This window comes from Leuresthes tenuis, unplaced genomic scaffold (genome assembly GCF_036924035.1).
Source record: "Leuresthes tenuis unplaced genomic scaffold, fLeuTen1.0.hap1 SCAF_2, whole genome shotgun sequence".
NCBI classification, from domain to species: Eukaryota; Metazoa; Chordata; class Actinopteri; order Atheriniformes; family Atherinopsidae; genus Leuresthes; species Leuresthes tenuis.
Genome location: NW_027325356.1, coordinates 12,897,671 through 12,917,952, shown reverse-complemented (window position 1 = coordinate 12,917,952; position 20,282 = coordinate 12,897,671). Strand labels below are relative to the sequence as shown.

The following is a 20,282-nucleotide window of genomic DNA, read 5'->3' as shown; positions in this document are numbered from 1 at the left end:
GGGTACCACAACAATTCATAGCTTTAAAAAGGAGAAAATAATAACAATGAAAAAAAAAAAAAGTTCTGGCTCTTATGTTGATATTAATTATGTGCACAGAGATCTCAAATGATGATTGGTTGGATGGCTGTTAATAATAGTTTTAGAGCTCTGCTGCCGCTGTTGAATCTATAAGTTGAGTCTCTGAAGACACCCCCCCCCCCCCCCCCCCCCATCTCGAAATACTCTTCCTTCTTTTATGAAGATTTCAAAATGAAATTCTAATTAGGTTTTCCAAGACAAAGGAATTAGCCTCCAAAGAGCCTAGCAGTGAATCTGTTTAAAACTAGATCTTTATATCTTTCTTTTTTCAGCCTTCGAACATCAGAGGAAAGAGAAGGTGAGGGAGATGCTTCAAAGCATGGACAATTAATTCATTTCAAAATGAGAGAAGCTCTTTATTATACTCAGACGAAGAGCCCCCAGTTTATATTTAGATGTAAAATCAGTTCTGCTAATCTGCATTTCATCTGTGATTATGAAATTCAATCCCATCTATATTGGAACAAACCAATAATAAATTGCCTTTAATAACACATAGAGCCTTAGCTCCTTACCCTGTCTGAGCAAGTCTAGAGTCTGTAAGTAACCCTGTGTATGATGGATGACTAATGTCTCGGTATGTAAGTGTGGGTAAGCCTGCACTCTGAGGTCAGCAGAGTTCATTGTAACTGTATTCAGAAGGGTCGTAGAGGGCATCAACCCCCCACGCGTGTCTGCCCCATGGACCTTTGACCTGACAGTTGCAGAGTGGGGCCATACAAGCCGAGACAGAGTGAGGATCACTTTACAGTTGGACGCCAATCTTAAACCCACTCACATCACACCAGGAACCAGAACGTTTCCCATGGATTTATGGACATAAATCAACTTCATGCCCTGTCCTTGCCTATAGCACACAGCGGTGTCCTCTTACATGGCTTCGCTCTAAGTCTTCCTGCTGTGCCTGGGGAAATCCCATTCCTGGCATTAGTTCTGCTACATGTCCTTCTTTTCCCTCGGTAATTACAGCAGTGAGAGTGTGAATGAGTGCAAGGGCTTCAAAATGCAACTAATGGTTCTCTTGGTTAAAAGTAGGGGAATTACTTATCCATTGTGCCCGTTATGATGATAAATGTGGCAATAAGTCAACAGCTGAAATTGCCTCAAATCAGCTTGATTTTTCTTACTTCAGGTAAGCCACTTGTAGAGAACAGCGGGTCGAGGGACATCTGGGATGGTTATGAGTATGTTGACAAGAGGAAATGGGGGTCACAGCGAAAGGCAATTACGCATGCAGAAGGCAGTTCAGCACAATTAAAACTAATGAGGCTTCAGCCTAAAACCTGCACAGGAGTTAGTGATTTTCTGCCACATGTAATCCAGATGGAAAAGTGCAGTCATTACAGAGCTAATGCTCAAAGTCATATTATTCAGTGCATCTCAAAGATGAGAAGTCTTTCAATAAGTCATCATTAGCTGAAAAAAATTCAAGACAAACCGTCCAGATTAAAGCAGCATGTCTGCACTTATACGTGCTTGGCTAGATTTATCATTACTTTTTTTTTTTAAACTGCCCCCTCAACAGATCAGGCACCAAACATGAAAAAGAACTCACAAAATACAAATATGGGATTCATCACTTAAGTAATAAATACATTTTTCACTTTCTCAATGAAAGCAGACAAATGGATGGGTGGATAATTGGACGGATAGACAGATGGTTAGATGAATGGATGGACAGACGGAAGGAGGGATGGACAGACGGAAGGATGGATGAATGGATGGACGGACGGATGGATGGATGGATGGATGGATGGAAAAGAGGCTGGACAGTATGAACACCAACACCCACCATGGTGGTGCTGGTCATAGCTCGTCTGTCCTGGTGACGGCTGAGCTGTCTGGGAAGGAGACTCCAGCTCCTCCGACGGGGGAGGGCTGGTGTTGAGTTGGCCAACAGGAGGGGGCCACGGTAGGTCCTTGATCACTTTAATCTCTACTGCAAGTGTCCCCAGAGGAGATGTGGAGGGAAAGAGAGGACAGCAACAAGAGAACAACGGTAAAAGGAGTGAGGAAAGGGAAGTAATGACAGAGGAAAACAGAAGAAAAAGAGAAAAAGGAACAAGGAGTAAATGGGAAATACTGTTGTTCAGAGCAAAAGATGCCTGCCTTGAGCGCAGGTTTATGCTGTGATCAAAGAATCAGCAGCCCCTGTGGACTAGAGAACGAAGGATCACAACAGGACTGAAAAGGAAGTTGAGTTAGATTTAAAAACAAGGCTGGCTTTTATTGCTTCAACTTTGGATCAAGTTCAAAATACAAAGACTGCTGAGTTACAGAACAGAACTGAAAGTTGCCTTATTCTACAGGCCCTATCAAATCAACATCAGATTCAGAGAAACAGAGATTGAACAACTTCTAGTGTATCTGTGGATACAATAGAAACACGGCCATGCAAAAGTCTGAATCTCATATTCTTCCAAGGTCTAATTCATGATATGGTGTGTGACACTCTTCAACATGGCAGTGCACCCAAATAATACAATGCTGTGCTTTAAAAGTGCATGCTGCGGTGCAGAAGCATACACTCTGCTGTGATTCTGACCTCAGGACTATATATTAAGACAAACTGCAAAGCAGATAATATCTGTCACCGACACGTACCTCATGATAATCCATCCAGCCAGTGGACATTACTCGGGCTTTGCCCCTGAGATAATGTATGCCTCGTGTCCAGCCGAGACATTAGCAAGCTAAATCAAGCACTCTCACAGCAGCACATCTGTTTCTAACGTAGGGCCGCTTGTTAAATAGCTGAGAATGCTGAATAAATGAGATGGAGAGGGAAAGGTTTTTTTTTTTCCTTCATCCAAGACAGCCTGCATCACAAGCCAAGACTAATAAATAAATGCAATCCAACAGTAACAGCTTCAGAAAACTACAGAGCTGCAAGTTTCTTTAGAGGGTGGGTTGTTCATGGTTTTATCACAGTTATCTCAATAGATTTCAAAACAAACCTTCCAGCAATGCAAGCGATATTACGAATGTCATGTCACTGTCCATGGTGCTGGAGATCTTACACCAGTACGTGAAAGAAGAGGAAACGGAGTAAAAAAATTAGTATGGTGACATCAGGTCAGCTGCTACTTATGGCAGTTTGTGCATTTTTAACACAAATCCAGAGGCATCGTAACAAGTTAGTGGTTGTTATAAGCTCCTGAATGGGAGGCAAAAGAACAAAAACAAAAGAACAACAACAAAAAAAGCATTCATTAAATAACGATGATACAAGTTCTCTCGGTTGGTTAGGCACTACATATCAAAGGTAAATTATTCCAATCAATATATAGAATCAGATTTGACGGCTCACAATCATAAGAGTCAGGCATTTGACTTTAACTGCCTACTCAAACAGCAACCATGAGTACCGGATACCGGAGACATGCAAATGGAATTTATCGCAGCCCATTTGTGGAGGGCATTTAGCTCTGAAAGACAGCAAGCATTCATCCAGCTTGCTTTTAGCAGCGCTGCGGCAGTTTTGCAGTTTACGACAACAATGCTCTGTGCATGCGTTTTTCCTCACTCCTGTTGCAGAGCCACATATCAGGTATATTTAGGGTCTTGGGAAAATATAAAATCATGTTTACATGTGACAGTTATAGTCCTTTGTCTCAGTCATGTAAGGGTGAGGACAGCTTTATCTAACTAAGGACGTGAATGAACAGAGATAGAATAGATTATTTGATGTACATCATACATATAATTCATCCTATTTTTGTGTGCATGATTTTTTTTTTTTACACATGTAGTTTTGACAATTGTTGCTTTGGTTAGAGCAATGTTAATTGCACAATCATTAACTGCAGCGGGATATGAAGCAAGCTTTGAGTTAGTAAATCAAGTACGTCTTGAAGGACAGCAATTATTTAGTTAACTGTATGGTAAGATTTTCAATACGTAACACCCCTTATTAAAAAGAGTTGACTAAGTGCTACTGCTGCAGGCTAACATGAAATGAATACTGCTGACTTCATTAACGTTCATGTGCAACGGTGTGTTGGTATACAGGCTGGTCTTCAATGGAAGCATTAAAATGATGGTATAGATTTGTGTCTTCCACTGTGAGGAATTACAACAAGGTGCATTATAATTAGAAGCAATATATGTGAGCTAGATGAAGGGGGAAACTGGAGAATATTCAATCCGACATGCAATTAAATAGCTGGGCTGGTGGTGTCAGGGGGCTAATCTCAATAAAGGTGGCTAGAGGGAGGAGCTGCGTGCTGTCGATCGTGATGGGAAAGTTGTAGGGCAGTGGTGGAATGGAATCACAAGGTCAAAAACTCTGCAAGATATAACTTCCTCTACTTTGTGGTGAGGTATGGGAGTCTCTTCCAATGAGATTAAAAGCCCAACACTCATTTCACATTGCCGATTAGCGCGTAATTGTTTGGGGAGCAGAAGGCTGCCTGCACTCTACAGCCTCACTGTGGGAATGAGGAGATGATTTGGATGAATGTGGCTCAGACTCGCTTGGTTGCATGGCTGAAAAATGGCATTTAGCAATGTGAAAATTAAGAAAAACTTTGCTGAGCCCATTTTTTGTGCCTCACTGTTCATTGCATTTGAAATTATTGCTAGTCCCTTGGTCGCTTGCTTTGAAGTGTTTGTATTCTTCCTCTTTTGAGAAATAATGCAGAGTCAAATGGCAATTTTTTGTGAGTGTGTGTGTGTGTGTGTGTGGGGGGGGGGGGGGGGGGCACATAAAAACGCCTTCTTTGTCACCTAACCTGATTGCATCTGGATCAATATGTCATGTCTCATCTGCATAATCCCCAATCCATATTAGTGAGCAACTCCTCTTGTTGACATAGGAAATGAGGCTGTGAATGATTCTGGATCAACAAAGAACCTGTCGCTCACAAAATTGGCCGGCACCAAATAGGCCACATGAGGAATTTTAATAGGAAATGGGAAAATCTGAAAACATCATTCTGTGCACTGCATGTCTTATATACATGTGGTTTATTTTTGCTTCACCGCTGTCTTCAACCTGAAAACTAAATGAAAATTAAAAGTATAGAATACTTCAATAATGGACAAAAATCTGCTTTTAATCTATGATTATATTGTCTTTACTCTTTGAGGAGTATTTTTTTTCAAGGCCATGTATTTGTTTGTATGAGCATTTCATTTGCTCGTGGCATTTTGTCGCTATCAAACAGCGCAGCACCATAAATCAACAGCTATGCTCGTTTCCACCAACGGCATTTAATTTAGCTCTGCTTAATTCGGTTGGCTAATTGCATGCATATTCACAACAAGCTGGAAGATTGTGATGTTTATGCTGCTTATTGTGAGCAGAGGAGCTCAAACCACAAAACCAGGCTCGTCACCACTCAAATTATTACAGATAACAATGGTGTAATGGTCCAGGGGAACCGAAATGCCACCTCATAATTCTCTACATACTGTATCCGTCACATTATATGGTCCGGCTCTTTTTTTTCAAAGAGCAGATCTCTTTTGAAAAGTTGTATTAAAAAAAAAAAGGATGGCACAGAGGGTGGATGATGGCGATGAAATGACAGCAAAGCCTTTTTTCCCCCTGCCCTTCTATATAGAGAAGGGAGAGATGAGTTACTGACAGCCGGCCAGTAGGAGCAGGGAGGCTTGCAGTGCTGTTGTGTGTGGCCAGTGTGTGTCAGTTAAGATAAGACCAATGGCAGAGCCCTGTGGAAGACGGCAGGACACATTTGAGACTCATGAAAGAGGGCTGTCAGGAAGGTTATCAGCAGCATGTTGCAGCACAGGCTAGGAGAACCAGACAGAGCTGCACACTGACAGACGGTGCAGGGGGAAATCGGACCAGCAAGGCAATGAGACACAGAAAAATGGCACCATCCAAACAGCTGGCTTTAATCATGGTGCAAGCCACCAGTGCAGGACTGTAACTGAATCAATTATTTATTTTAGGACATTAAACTCGAGTCTCAAATTTCAGGGTCGTTAAGCCCATGAAGATTCATTAAAAAGAAAAAAAAAACAGAGATCTCTAAGACCTGGAGAAGAAGGCGACCGCGGCATCTCTGATCTCCCGTGTTAAATGCATGGTACTCTGGCCACGAAAAATGTGAAAGGAGTTCCTAGTTGTTAACAGGGGGCAAGGAGATTAGGTAACAGTGGCTCTTGGTCACATTCCTTCTTTGACATGGCTCAGATTCCCAATGGCAGGGGTTCACGTCTGAGAGCCAAAATGTACAGGCTGATGAACATCTTCTCTTGTCCTCTCACGCAGGCTCTTTATAAATGGTCAGATTCTTATGCATCGTTCTCACTCTTCACCTCCAGGCTCATCCATCACCTTCTGAGCAGCCTGAAGGGAGGCAGGAAAGAGGTTGTGGCGAGTGCGTTTGTTCAGTGGGGGTGGAGGGGAGCGAGGATGAGTGATTAGCCAAACCGCAAGTACACAGCCTCCCAACAGCCTAACAAGGCAGGGAATTTACATTCCACTGCATACCTGTCAGAGGATGGTCCAGCAGTGAGTAATAACAGCAGACCGAGAGTTGTGGAGAGGCGAGCATTCAGGCAGTGATGGGCACTGCTATGGAAAAACGGCTGCAGCATGAAGCATTACTCTGCTCCCCTCTCCTTATTGTTAATGAAGACAAATGGTCTTTTATACTGATTGCGTTATTGTGTTATAGCGTGGTGGGAGGGTGTAGGTAGCGCTCGGTTGTTATTTAATCCATTTCTTTTTAAACACCCACTCCAACATTTCGTAAGGTTGTGCGTTTTTTTTTTCATTATCTGCCAGTAGTTTTTTTTTTTTTTGGAGACATTTTCATTTCCCACATAATTGTTGGAATATAAACCGTAAAGGTTTCAATGTGTAGAGGAAAGAACGTCTTAAAAAGAAAAAAAAAAAAGCTGAACAGCATCATTAATCATTGATATTAGAAACGCTGTAAAGTGCTTCAGCAACTCAAGGAATGTAACTGAGGAAAATTGCCCTCTGGAAACCGAAAAGCACATAAAGATAAAACAAGACCGGCTTTAGCAACTACCCACAGAGATGCTTGAATCAAGCTTCATTGTGTATTCTTTTTAGGTAACTGCTGAGGGCTACAAAACAACACTAAAGCTAAGTAGGGAGTCCAACAAGCTGCCAATCACACAGGATTTTAACAAAACATCCAGTTCAAACAACTAAAGCAGTAAATGGCTTCACCATCATCCTCGGTATAATAGCAGACTGTTGAATCCTCGATTGGGTAAAGTGGGTATAGATAATGCATGAAGGGACATATATTTGTTCTTTGGAAACAGTTTTGATTGTTTTGGTTTATTTTGCAGTTACAGCTTTGGTCCGTGGAGTCGACACAATGCGTTTTGGACATCTGTGATCTGCAATTAGCTGGACAGCTGAACAACAGGCTATTCAATTCCATCTATCTGCAAGAAAAACCGAGAAAACTGATTGCGAGCGATTTAAAAAATAGAAAATTAAGGAAGGACAAAGGAACATCAGTGATGAAGTAGGAATAAACAAAATTAGGAGGATTAGGCGGAATTAGGAGGTATAGAATGAGTGCCACTAATCAGAGTGGCTAACCTCCAGAAGCCATGGACAGTGCACTGAAAACAGATGGGTGCTTCAGACTATCTGAGGTTCTGTCATAGCTGAGGAAATTATGAGCAAAGAAAAAAAACTAGCAGGCTGGTTCACCACACTGAACCTGGGAATAAATGTGCTGAGCAACGGAAGTATATTCTTTCATCAGATGATATTGAGATTGTCTGGCTCAGAGGAAGTAAAGCCTGTTTGGTGTAAAACCACGGTCCCTACAGCGGAGCAAAGAGGTGGGAGAGTGGTGATATGGGACTGTGTCACTGTTACAGAAATGCTACCATGAATGTGTGTCAAGAGCCAATTACGAAGACGTGGAATAAATCTAAATTATTTTTTAAAGTTCACATTTCCCATTTTAAAAGACACCAGGACAAGACTCATCTCTCCTCTGTGGAAATCGAATGAATCAGCATCAAAAGCGGGTCGCTGTCTGCGAAGGGAGAGTTGAAAGAAGAACATGTTAGTGAAGACTGCTGCTGGACAGAAAAATGATGAGGGAGAGAGGGAAAGTGATCAACAGTGCAGCAGCCCTTACTTAACTAATCACTGGCAGAGGCACAACGACGTGAAGACCTCACAGAAGGAGACAGGAGCGAGGCGACAGAAAAGATTGGGACAAACATAGAGAGATGATTCATTAACAGGCGGACACATCTTACAACATCTTAGAGCAAACTGAGCCTGTCCCCCTCCAGTTCTCGTCCTGCAAAGAGCAATAAGTGATATTCTCAAGAACTGCTGGTTGGTACAGAGTGGTGCTCTAAACAGTAACAAGTATGCACCAAATACTCCTTGTGCCTCTTATTCTCTGTCCACAAATGAGGTCCAGGAGCTTTCTACCATTCTAATGCCACATAAAAGACAAGGCACACACTTAAAACTGACACACATGGCAGCAGAAACTTTCTCTTCCATTCCTGATGGAAACCCAACAAACTTTTATGGAACTCTTCCAGTGATTTTGGACAGTTACTCCACCATAACTCCAGCTAGAAATTAGAGCGCGAGTATATGAATTAATAATATCATGTGGGGTGATTTATTATGGCTTGTCTTATGAATGTGGTAATACTGGTTGAATCTGTGGGCTCACTGAAATTAAATTCACCATTAGAGAGTCAGACGAAAGAGGCTTAAGGATTTGGCATTAATAGAATGTTTTAATGTTGGAACATAAAAATGTTATCATACGTATAAATTACGATTCAGGGTGCACTTTTCTTTCACTGCACGATGTTATTATCCACCCCTCGACTTCTCTAAAAGTCTGCAGTGAGTCCATCTCACCCAACGCAACTACACGGAGGGGTTTTTGTCTCCCGTATCTTCTGTACTGTAATCGTTTGGCTTTATCAAAATGCCTAAGCAAGTAGATCCAGAAATAACGCAGAAATAAATGGCAGTATATTATAAATGTGCACATGTGCGTCTGTTCTAATGTGTAGAGATTACATTTTACAGCCAGTCTAAACAAAGCTTCAGGTCATTCATATTCTTGATGCCTTTTTTTTTTTTTTGTTCTTTAGTTCAGCCATAATCTAAAAAAAATGGGCTCATTCATAAGCCCACTTATGAATGATTCAGCCACGTTGGTGCCATCATATAGTGTACAGTTCTCACTCTCTGAAACATACGTAACATATTGAAACTATTTACAGTTCAGGTATGGAAGATGAATTCTGTTTCTTTTCGACTTTTCTGTCATCGTGGCGTTCGATTCCAACAAATCCCTTCATCTTGTTTTGTCTGTGTCTTCTAAGGCAAAACTGTCTGAGCTTGAACAACCAATGAGCTGTAGTAGAAACCAATTTGCTGTGCTCTCCGTTTGCATGTAGGATGTCTGTATAAAAGGCCATACAAGCATGTCAGTGTTTATTTAACTGCAGTGCTAACCATTCTCCTTCTGCTGCTCTCCTTTAGCTGGAGGAGTGCATCACCCCGTACACCCCATCACCCCCTTCTTCTTCTGAGCACGAACAAGTGTTAATTGCACTTGCTGCAAAGCTATTTTTAAGTATTTCCACCATGTCTTTGCATGTTTGAGTCCACTTCAAGTTCAGGAAAATCAAGCAAGTAGCATCCTAATAATGTCATTCGAATTAGAGGACAGAATTCAAAGTATTTGAACAGGTGAATGTAGTTCTGATAAAATGATATTTACGACTCAAATGTAAAAAAAATCCTGAAATGACTGAGAAAATGTAAGAAAGGCTTGTACATGTCATCTTTTCACGGCATTTCTAGAGAAACAGTAATTATCCACAAGTTAGGGCATCAGTGTTGAAGTTCTAACTAGAGTATACACAGAAAGAAAGAAAGAGACACTCCCCAGCCCCGTCTCCAATGGTACCTGTGAGGGATTTAGAAGTGGAGTCCTTTCTTCTGTGTGGATCTGATCCAGTGCCACTTACAGAGCCGTCGTAGCTAATGCAGTCATAACAAAGCAGAGCTGTTCAAGGATAAAAAAAAGAAAAAATATAGAAAGAGAAAAGGGGCGATAAAAAAAGAGTCAAGGTTTTGATTTTCTTTTCTCATGTAAGAGGCTTGGCATATTTTTTGTAATTTTTTTTTCATTTCGAGCACCTATATGTATTCCAAAGCCGCAATCTGTCCTGGAACAGCCCCGTTTGATGTTATGGCTGTGTTAGCCAAGCTCAAGCTCTCAAACCAGAGCGACTACCTGCACCTACATGCAAATGCACAACCCATCATGCCCCCTCCCCGAGCAGCTTTGGTTTCAACTTAGCTTAAACTAGCAGGAATTGTATCAAAACAGCAAACAGTAGCCCGGACACCTGCGAAATGAACGTAGCAGGTGCAATAACAAAGGAGGAAAAAAAGAAGAAGCGTAAACAGAGAGCTTGTTGCAGCTGCAGGAGAGCTACCATAACCTGGCAGAGACCGTAATGAAATATATTAGAGCTGGAAAAACAGACACCGGGGTTAGTAAAGCCAAAGAGAAACAGATTCTGATTTAACTGCGTTAAAACCTTGACTCGTTTATAAAGCAGCCGGCTAGATGTGGTGATTGTTAGATTCATTGTCTGAACATTCAAAGTTAAAATAGTGCTCGACAGGCAGAGCTGAGAGATTACGTCTTTAAATCTGAATCAAATTGGAAAAAGAATGTTCAGACAACAGAGGACACGTATCTTTATGTCCTCTGTAGTGTGCTACAGTCTATTTTTAACTGCTTCGTCTTCTCCTTCACAACACAAGAAGTTAATTTTAATAAAGCTTGATGGAAGATCAAAAAATTCTGTGTAGTACCTGCAAAGGCTTTGGAAATCCTCTCCTTCTTCCACTCCCATGGCTGGTCGTACTCCTCTGGGGGTCGCTCGTCATCCTGGGGCAGCCGGCTCTCTCTGGGGCACCGCAAGCGCTCTGGGTCTGAGTCTCCACCGTTCTCGGCTGGCTCATATGGCGTGTCGTACAGGGGCAGCTGCCTTACAGGGCCTTCCTTAGTGCCTCGACCACCAGACCTGATCTCTGCAATGAAGAAGAAACAATGATCGTTACCGCCAGGTTTTTAAAACTAAACTTAAATTTCTTATGCAACAAACAGTGGCTGAAGGTGAGAAGATATTGCAGCTCATTTTGCTAGTGATAGCCTCATATTCAAAGCTTTAGAAACATGTGCTCTTATAATGAGGCTAAAACTGAAGGCAGCGGCCTCAATTTGCAAAGAAAAGAGCACCATAACACCTATTAGGGTGAAGATATGGATCTTGTTTATATCAAAATACTAAGGCAGCTGCAGACCCATACAGCAAGTCTCAGTCTTGGTGATTAACAGTTGCACCATTATGTGTATATTTAAAAAATGTGCTATATATATAGGAGATGAAAGTATTTTTTTTATGTAGAGGCCAGGTGCCTCTCACTCAAATTGGAGTAACAATACAAAATACCAGCAGCAAGCAAATCCGGGTATTTGAAGAATCAATACTGACGATGTAAGATGGCTGCAGGCGATAGAGATGCTGGGATGGATACTGTTTTCATTTTTACCCACAAGCAACATACAGGGAGCAAAAAACTAATATACTGATATACTGACACTTGACATGTACTGCATTACTTGGCATTAAAAACAATGCCGTTCCCTCTTTTATTAATGCTCTTGCTTTCAGACTGACAATGTCGATGATTCATGCCAATGTGCCACAACGGGAAAACTGTGTGTGTGTATACACACAATTCCCCTTAAACCCCCTGCAGACACAGTGGGCGTGTCTCTCTCCCCTCTGCATCTTTCCCACTCACGGTGACAGACGGTCTATGAAAATCCAAGTGACGCTGTTGACCTGCCACAGCGTGTAGATAAAGCAGGGGACACAAAAGGAAAGCATAGAAAGGTTTTGCTTATGTAACCCTCAGGCGCGCCACGAAGGCCACTTTTGAAAAATGCTTTCAAACTAAACATCTTACCGCCAGGCGCACCATCTTATCCAATGAATTCAAAGAGTGGCGGGTGAATAAATGTATTAGATAACAAAATTACATTTAACTGACTTAAAATATAATCGCGTGATTAACTTTACATCAACTCTTCTATTCTGACAAGCAAATTTAATGCAGTGATAACAGCTTCATTTAGTTTAATCCGACTGACTGACATATCAACATATTGTCCACATTTGTAATGATAACTAAAAAAAAAATCATAATACACCAATAATAATGGCAATAATAATCCACATCTTATTGAAGGTACACTCATAAAATACACTCAATAGAGAGCAGACCAACGCTAAGGAGTACTTAAGAAAGTGAAAAACTGATTTAACTGATTTAATATCCTTAAAAACAGTCAAAGACATCACAAGCTTGGGTGTAGGGGAAGCTTTCTTTAACACTATGACTGACCGTACATTTATTATTGCCAATAATCCCTTTATTGCTATGAATGCACTGCTTTATTGTCACCAACAACAGGAAAACATATCTAAAACAAATATAGTCAACATTGACTGTGAGTTGTGCACTTCATGATGGCAAATATCGTTTCAGTGTCAGTTTTAAAATACTCAGGCAAGGTGAGAAAGAGAAAGTGTAAGAGCTGAACTACGAGCACGAGAGGAAGAAGCGGCAAAGATCACACATCTTCTGCCGTAGGCTGCAAATGCATTAGCTGTCAGAAAAAGGAGGTGAAGAGCATTCATTTCCTTTTTCTCATCAAAGCCTAATTTCTATTTTAGACCAACAACATGTAGAGACTTGTCGCAAAATTGGTGCAAGAGGAGCTAAAAATGTGTGTTTTCACTTTACATTTCATGGCAACCTACTTTTCCTCATATCTAAAGTGATTGACAGAGACCTGACCGCCAACTGCACCTTTGACCTAATGCAGTTATCAGCAGATTAAGGTGCAGCCCATCCGTCCACCTATCAAAGCAGGGAGAGCAATGGAAGATCCAGAAAAAAAAGCTACCAGTCTCACAACATGAGGGGATTTTCTTTATAATCCATCATGGCGGTTGCACAAAAACAAATTAAGACCTTCTGGCGTGGGCAATCTTCACCCAGATCAGAAGGAACCCACATATTTTTGAACATTGGTGCAGCTCCTAAGAACATGGAACAGTAAACACTTTATGGACCATTTCAAGACCTCTGGCTTATCTGAGGATGAGGCCTTTGAAGTGTCCATACTTTCTACTGTGGACATATTAAATCACCGGTAAGATAGACACTCCCTTGAAGGCTGCCTTGCACCTGCACCCTATGAGATATTTACACGCATGCGGCAGCAGCTGGGCTTATCTCCAAAACTTAAAAGATAGAGTCAAAGGTTCTTTCCTGAGAAGTAAAAAGCAGTATTAAAAAATAAAAGGGGGGAAAAAACAGAATAGAATAGAATAGCGTAATGATTACAGCGGGAATTCATTCTTTTTTGCTTTTCAATCACTTTGAAAATCTAAACATCAACAGACCAACACTGAGATGTATGCACACCCTTTAACCGTCTATGCAAGCAGGTGAAAAAGACCTGACTGCTAATGAAGCTTTGTGCCCTTGAGAACTCCCCTCCTCTCTCAACTCCTCCTCCCCCCTCCAGTCTTTCTCTACTCACATGAAGTTGTTAGCAGCCCACACCCTTCCTCCTGGGCCACATGAAGCTGTTAGCGACCAGCAACACCACAGAGCAAAGCAATGTGATGAGAATGAAATATTATGCCACACTACTGCATAATTGCCTCTTAGCCCAAGGGAGCTCTTGCGGAAAAATGAGCAATGCGTTGAGCCTAATGGAGCTACCCGCTGCTGGTGGTGGTGTTGGTGGTGGTGGGGGGGGGCAGAGTGAGTTGAGGCTGCCAGGGCCTGTATCTCAGTGTAATCCTACATGAGGCAAATTTACGCTCTTTGATCTAAGCAGTTAAAAGACTTGGTATCATAAGATTGTGGCATGATTAGGCGGTACAACCCCTACAGGTGAACAAATAGCTTTAGAAGAGGGTTGAAGAAGCTGACAGAGGCTGACAATGGGAGAAAAGGTAAGGGGCCAAAAAAGATTGCTATTACTGTTGGGATGGCGAGGTATTCTGATGGGGAGAACGCTTTGACTCGAAGCCCATTGCCTCTGACAAACTGTAGCAGATGAGTGACACTCAAGAACAAGAACAGCTCTGTAGACCTTATTCCACTTCTGTACTTTCTTATCTTATTCTTTCTTCCAGCCTTCCTCCGACCATCTTTTTTTGTATTTCTATTGAGGAATACTTCGTAAACTAGGTGGGGACACATCTGTTCAGGCAAATTACAGTGATTGACATGGTGGTATATGATGGAACATAGCTGCAGTCGATATTCTGTCTTCCCCAGTTGGGGTCAGAGGTCAAGCACCACACCCTCCCTTGATTTACCTTCCCCTCCCCGGATGTCCCAGAGTTCCTCTCCAGATGCTGCACTTCCCCTTTTTGACTTTTTACAACTTATGAGGTCATGGCAGCCAAACAGCATGTGAAAATCTGATTTCTTTCCTCATCGTCACTCATGCAGCACATCTTAATGTACATATGGTGGCCAGGAGGAAAGAAGGAAATTCAGTGTCATACCCACAGCAACAAAAAATGCGTAGCTGCTTAAAGGTCTGAAATAAATAATTCAATTAAATAGAAAGCGTGTTGCACATCATGTTGGGTTCATGAGTTAAAGATTACCAGTAAAGACAAAAGAAGATGCTTCTTGCAATGAATTTGGCGATGCTGCTGTTCTACCTTCCACAGCAGGAGCCCTCTGGGCATATTATCATGGCTGAGCATGGGCAGGCAGAGAGCTCTGGATTAAATCACAAAACATTTACTGCAACCAACCTGGCAGCCGCATCCTGCTGCATGTAAACGACTGCCTAAGCTATCTAGTGCTCGTCATCCAGACCACTCCAGTCTTTCTCAAGCTTATTTTACCATTTTTGCCAACCAGTTACCAGAATGACGATAACAACTGCATAAATGTGCTAACATGTCCCCCTACGCCTCGGGTTGGAGAGAACTGGCTGCTGCGGAGCGCTTGCGGGAGTGCAGGGAGCATAACCCGTCTTAAAGAAATGAATTGTTAACATTTCAGTTGGCTGAAGTATTAGCAGCGTGAATATCGGCCGACTTTATACGTTATAGGAATATGATAAAGAAAGAAATGAGTAACTCGATACAAAGAATGTTCCAGTGATATAACTCTTCACAGTCACAAAATAATTACCAGTGCATACACTTACTGACTTACAAGGATTCATTACTAAAACACTACAGTGAACGCCAATACTAAAATGTATTTCTGCAACTGTATCTCTGTGAGAAACTGGCCCTGCAGAGTTTGTTTCATGACAAAAACACACTCCTTCTTGATGAACAAAACAAATGCAACCAGCCTGTGTGGCAGCAAGGCTTTTCTGCACCTTTGATTTCATTCTGTTCGATTGCCTGCGTCTGTGATGAGCGAGCAGAGTTGATGCTGTGGTGGCAGCCGGGGATTTGAGCTCGGTCAGGGGTCATCCACAGATAGCGCTTGTCGGTCAGGAAGCCGGCTGACAAGGGAAGGTGTTTGCTCCCTGACCCATAGTGGCCCACTGTTGGGTGTCGAGAGAGGCGAGCTGAGAATAGGCTCTTGTCACTGGCTGCTCCCCACGAACCTCTGGGAGCAAAGTTACGATAAGCACAGACAAAACAGCCCTGTCTGTTTTGTCCTCACATCTTTCTCCAATTTAAATTCACTTTTGTGTCTCAGTGTGTTTCGAAGGATCAAACGCCGCAGAGACAAAAAGAATAAATTAGCATCCGTGCTGCTTCTGGCCTGCTCGTGATGAACATTTCTCACTTGATTCATTTAAAAACAATTTGCATCTGCTGTCAGCTTTGAGCATTTCCAGCCATGCGCTGCTTTTCTCTCAACATAACACGTTTGTCTGCCTGCTAGGAAGATGCGTGTCTATGGGCTGCTGCGTCTTCATCCCCCTCCTGCAGACCAAACAGAAGCAGCCATGCCATTTGTTCTCCGTCTCCTCCTTCCCCCTGGCTCATACTGTGCCAAGCCTGTGGTGAGTACACACTGAAGCCTCTGCCTGTCACACATGTATGCATATATATACATTTATAGGAAGCCTGCAAGCCAATTCTCAGACCAAGTCTATTCATGCTTTGGCCCACAAGAGAAAAGTACTTTGGGTCTTGTGCTATTTTTGGTGTGAACTTTCTTAGAAAGGACTTTCTGTTGGCAGATGGCATGGAGTGAGAGGCACTTGCAGGCAGACCCATGGAGCTAAGTCACCTTTGTGAACGAATGAAGGAAGTTATTAAAATGGCATTTCAAACATCTGATAATTTGGTACTCAGCTGCACATCGCAAGAATGAAAGAACAGGCAACGAATTGCGCAGGCAGTCTTTTAAATAGTGATGCGTTGGTGGGTGAACTTGTGGTGGCCGTAAGAGACAGGAGCTGAAAAGTCTTCCACAACACAGTGACGTGTATAAGGATTCATTCCATTACTAGGGCAGAGAGTAATGCTAAAGAGACAGCAGAAACAAAGCAATACACAAGAGAAATAAACACAGAGACTGTGACAGGAAGTGGAGGAGGGTGATGGGAGAAGAAAGTGGAAAACACAGACACGGGGAACACTAATCAACACACATCACCTGAAGGCTCAACGCAGTTGTGAGGTTCAGTAGACACAGCTTCAAAGTGAAGTAAACTTGGATTAAATCAGCAAAATTCCTCTCGTTTGACATAGTAACTGAAAGCAAATTATTTTCATCCGAACATATCCTTCTGTAATCACCGCTGGTCATGTCTGGTTTGCCATACTCCAGCATATAATCATCAACCTGTATCTACTGCGCCACATGTGACAGAAATCCAAACATCAGCCGGTCAAAGGTTTGAATAAAAAACAAGAATGTCAATCTGTTGTGTTTCTCACAGAGCCATGAATGTATATACTAAACAGGGCAAACTGAAAACTTTAAGCTGCTGATGTCTGCTTATACTCCAGTAAATCTTTTTTTTATTAAGTTCAATGGTGGCGGATTTCATTGACATCAACCTGAACCTGAGATATTTCCCTTTGGGCTGAGGTATTGGACTTCTCCGGCTGTTGAAAACTACTCTTGAGATCCATACCCCTAAAGGCGAGGCTTAAAACATAAGCTGAATTAGAAGAGCAAGAGGTCAAGTACTAAACACGGACAAACTGGAGTTATCATTAAAAGGATTACTAACGGACAAAGTCTGGCAGTAATGAGTGATTAACTGGATTTGCTGTTTAGGATGAGATAATGTGACACTGTAGAGTGGCTCCCTGTGGTTTGATCCCGCCTTGCTGTGTGACATTAGCAATGCCTCAACTGTGTATATGCCTGTTCACCGAAGGGCCACCGCACGGATGATGGCATTGATCTTTTGCAGAGCACAACTACAATTACAGCTCCTTAGGAGCTGAGGTGAACGCTCATTAATAGAAGATGAATTGGGACAGCGAATTGAAAAGGCGCCCGTTTACCTACATGAATCACATAATTGTCCTCGCGGCAAACTAACGGAGCTCCGCAGTGAACAAACAAAAGACTAGCTGTAGATCAGCATGCTGACACGGTGACAGCAAGAGCCGATACGATTAGTCCTCTGCCGTCTGCACTGCAGCAACAGAAATTCCATTTAGTCGACAGCCAAACAGAAAGAAGCTGGCATCTTCCTCTCCACACACAGAGAATGACTTAATGTGAGGCGGAGGCAGGCTGCTTGGATGGTGCTGCTGGATGCAGAGTCCCCACAGCCTTGTGGGAGCAGAGTGATTTTTCTGCAGGCTGCAGCTCTGAGCCGTGTTCGCTCTGTAGCTATTGTTCTAGTGCTGAGATAAGACTGGTGGTGGATTAGAGGAGGGTGCACCCAGAGTTCAGGTTGTGTATTGCCGAGGAAAAGAGACTTGAGTACGATTGGTTCTCAGAAGGGGAAACGGAAAGAGCAGAGGAGATAAACTGAGCCTAAGAGAAGGGAAAGGGACAAAAAGGAAATGACGGGACAGTTGAGTCGGTGGGTGTTTATTGTCGTGATGCATGATCTGCTTGGGTGGTCCTCGAGGAGGGGGGACAGGGAAGTCTGATGACACGTGGACATGGCTATGATGAATAGCTGCTTCATGCCTCCACCCCATTGGGAGTCAATAGCCCATTAATGGTGATAGCCCTACAGCAACAGTCAGCAAAGACCCACTCATACCCCTTCCTGCCTTAACCTTCAGTGAGCTCACATTCCCCTGGGGGATGTCAAGACTGTCCAGTCCTCTCTTTTCTGCAGGAATGAAAAATGAGAAGGAGATGACAGTGAGAAAATCCCATGTATGGCACAAGGGAAGCCCTTTACAGAAAAGCATGATGATACTGACATGGGCCAGACAGGGGTCATGTATATGAACTTAAATTCTGGTTTTACCTGCCGAGTGAGAGAGATCTCTGCTTTATTGTGTGACTGGATATGTTCTCAGGAGATGCTGCTGGGAAACTGAGCTTGTGATCTTTCAGCACAAGTTTAAGTGCAACATTATCCTGGTGCCAAAGAACAATTTGTAAAAAGCCCAAAAAGCCAAAGCACACCTGACAAGTTAAAAACTGTAGGCACCTGGAACAAGAATGTCATACTTTTAAGTCTTTTTTTCCGCTCCTTTTCCCCATTTGTGTGATAATCCAATAATCCTTCCCTGCAGCACAACAATGCAGACAGAAACGGGAGCTGAGTAATCTGAGAGAAAATTAAGTACCATCCCCTCAGCTCTGAGCGGAGCTGACAGTCACTTTGCTCTTCTTGGATGTCTCTCATTAGTGCAGACGGATGAACGCCAAGGCGCTGACGTTCTTACTCACAAACTGGGTTACAAACAAAGGACCCCAGCAAATTGTTTCTTGTGGCAACATTACACAACGTGAACTGTGTATGACCTCAGTTTTATGCATATGACGGCAAGTATAAGCTCCAAATGCATCACGCACGCAACCCAAAAAGAAGAAGGAAAAAAAAGCTGCTTGTGGTATTCCTTAACATCAAAGTCTAAGGCTTGTTTTATGGCAGAGAATAGGAGAATAAGACGCCAGCAGAATAGGAAAAACTGTAAAAGTAGTTCAATAGAAAGGCATTAATATTTAATAAAAGGTATGTAGAAAAAAATTTAATTCAGAAAATGTTGGACATTCAGAGTAAAAGACAGAGAGAGAGAGACAGGGAGACGCCAGAAAGCTTGGTATTGATTTGTTCTGTTTATCCGAGAGGGCTACTTCTGCTGGAGCACCACTGTGACCTCTTCACCAATCCGTGCGGTCCAGAGGACGCGCATGTCCTCTGGGAGACGTGCATTAGAAAGGCTTTGGGAGTGCAAACAGTTACACAAGCATTGACCACGATCTTTTGACATGTGGGGCTGCTCTGACCTTCAGATGAGTGCTGCCTCTTGGTCGGTGTTCTCTGCGTGATTACACATGCAGAGAGTAAATACAGTAGGGGTGGATTACAACGGTAAGCTGCTAACGGTGTTTACATGACTGTGTGTGATCCAATCCAAGTCACCCCTCTACTGAGCAAATGGAACAACATGACCAACGGCGGATTAAACCGAAAGAGGCCCTGAACAGCTTTTCATAGAGGAGGTCAGGTTGTGGATATCTAAATGAATTCTATGAGTGGCTGCAGCAAGTGAGATCAAATTTGAAAAAAAATAAAAATAAAAAATGAACAGTCACGTATATATAAGTTTTTAATATGGCAAAAATATGCAGGAAAACTAAGAAAACTACTTAATGCACCATGAGGTTTCGGTCGAGAAAATAACTGGAACAACTGAAGCGTAATGGGCTTCAATGAATAGATTCCAGAAAACAATTTCTGCTGCGACACATCAACTTAATGCACATTAATCATCATTTGACTTGTGCCTCAATGAAAATCATGACAGCGATACACCTTATCCCACCCCTGCTCTGTCTAAACAAAGTCTGCCCTCTCTGATCACCGTCCATGTGCATCTGTACCAAGTGAGACTAAAAGTCTACTGTACTAGTGCCTGTGTGTGTGTGTGTGTGTGTTTGTTGTCTGCTCTCTTCAGCTTCCATTACATCAGACATGAGACAGCCCGGAGAGAAA

At 42.5% G+C, this 20,282-nt stretch overlaps 1 protein-coding gene across 4 annotated transcripts in view; it reads right to left on the bottom strand.

Annotated features, from left to right (window-relative positions):
• Positions 1-20,282, bottom strand: part of LOC140301662 (SH2 domain-containing adapter protein F) — an 86,296-nt gene that overhangs the window by 15,148 nt on the left and 50,866 nt on the right. The window contains exons 3-4 of one of the 4 annotated variants that reach the window (XM_072380237.1): positions 10,928-11,146; positions 1,874-2,017 (exon numbers count right to left, since the gene is read on the bottom strand). In XM_072380237.1, the coding sequence (XP_072236338.1) occupies positions 1,874-2,017; positions 10,928-11,146 (363 nt within the window). Of the gene's footprint in view, positions 1-1,873; positions 2,021-10,007; positions 10,107-10,927; positions 11,147-20,282 lie in introns of all 4 variants that reach the window. The other 3 variants (XM_072380236.1, XM_072380238.1, XM_072380239.1) reach the window with 3 other exon arrangements.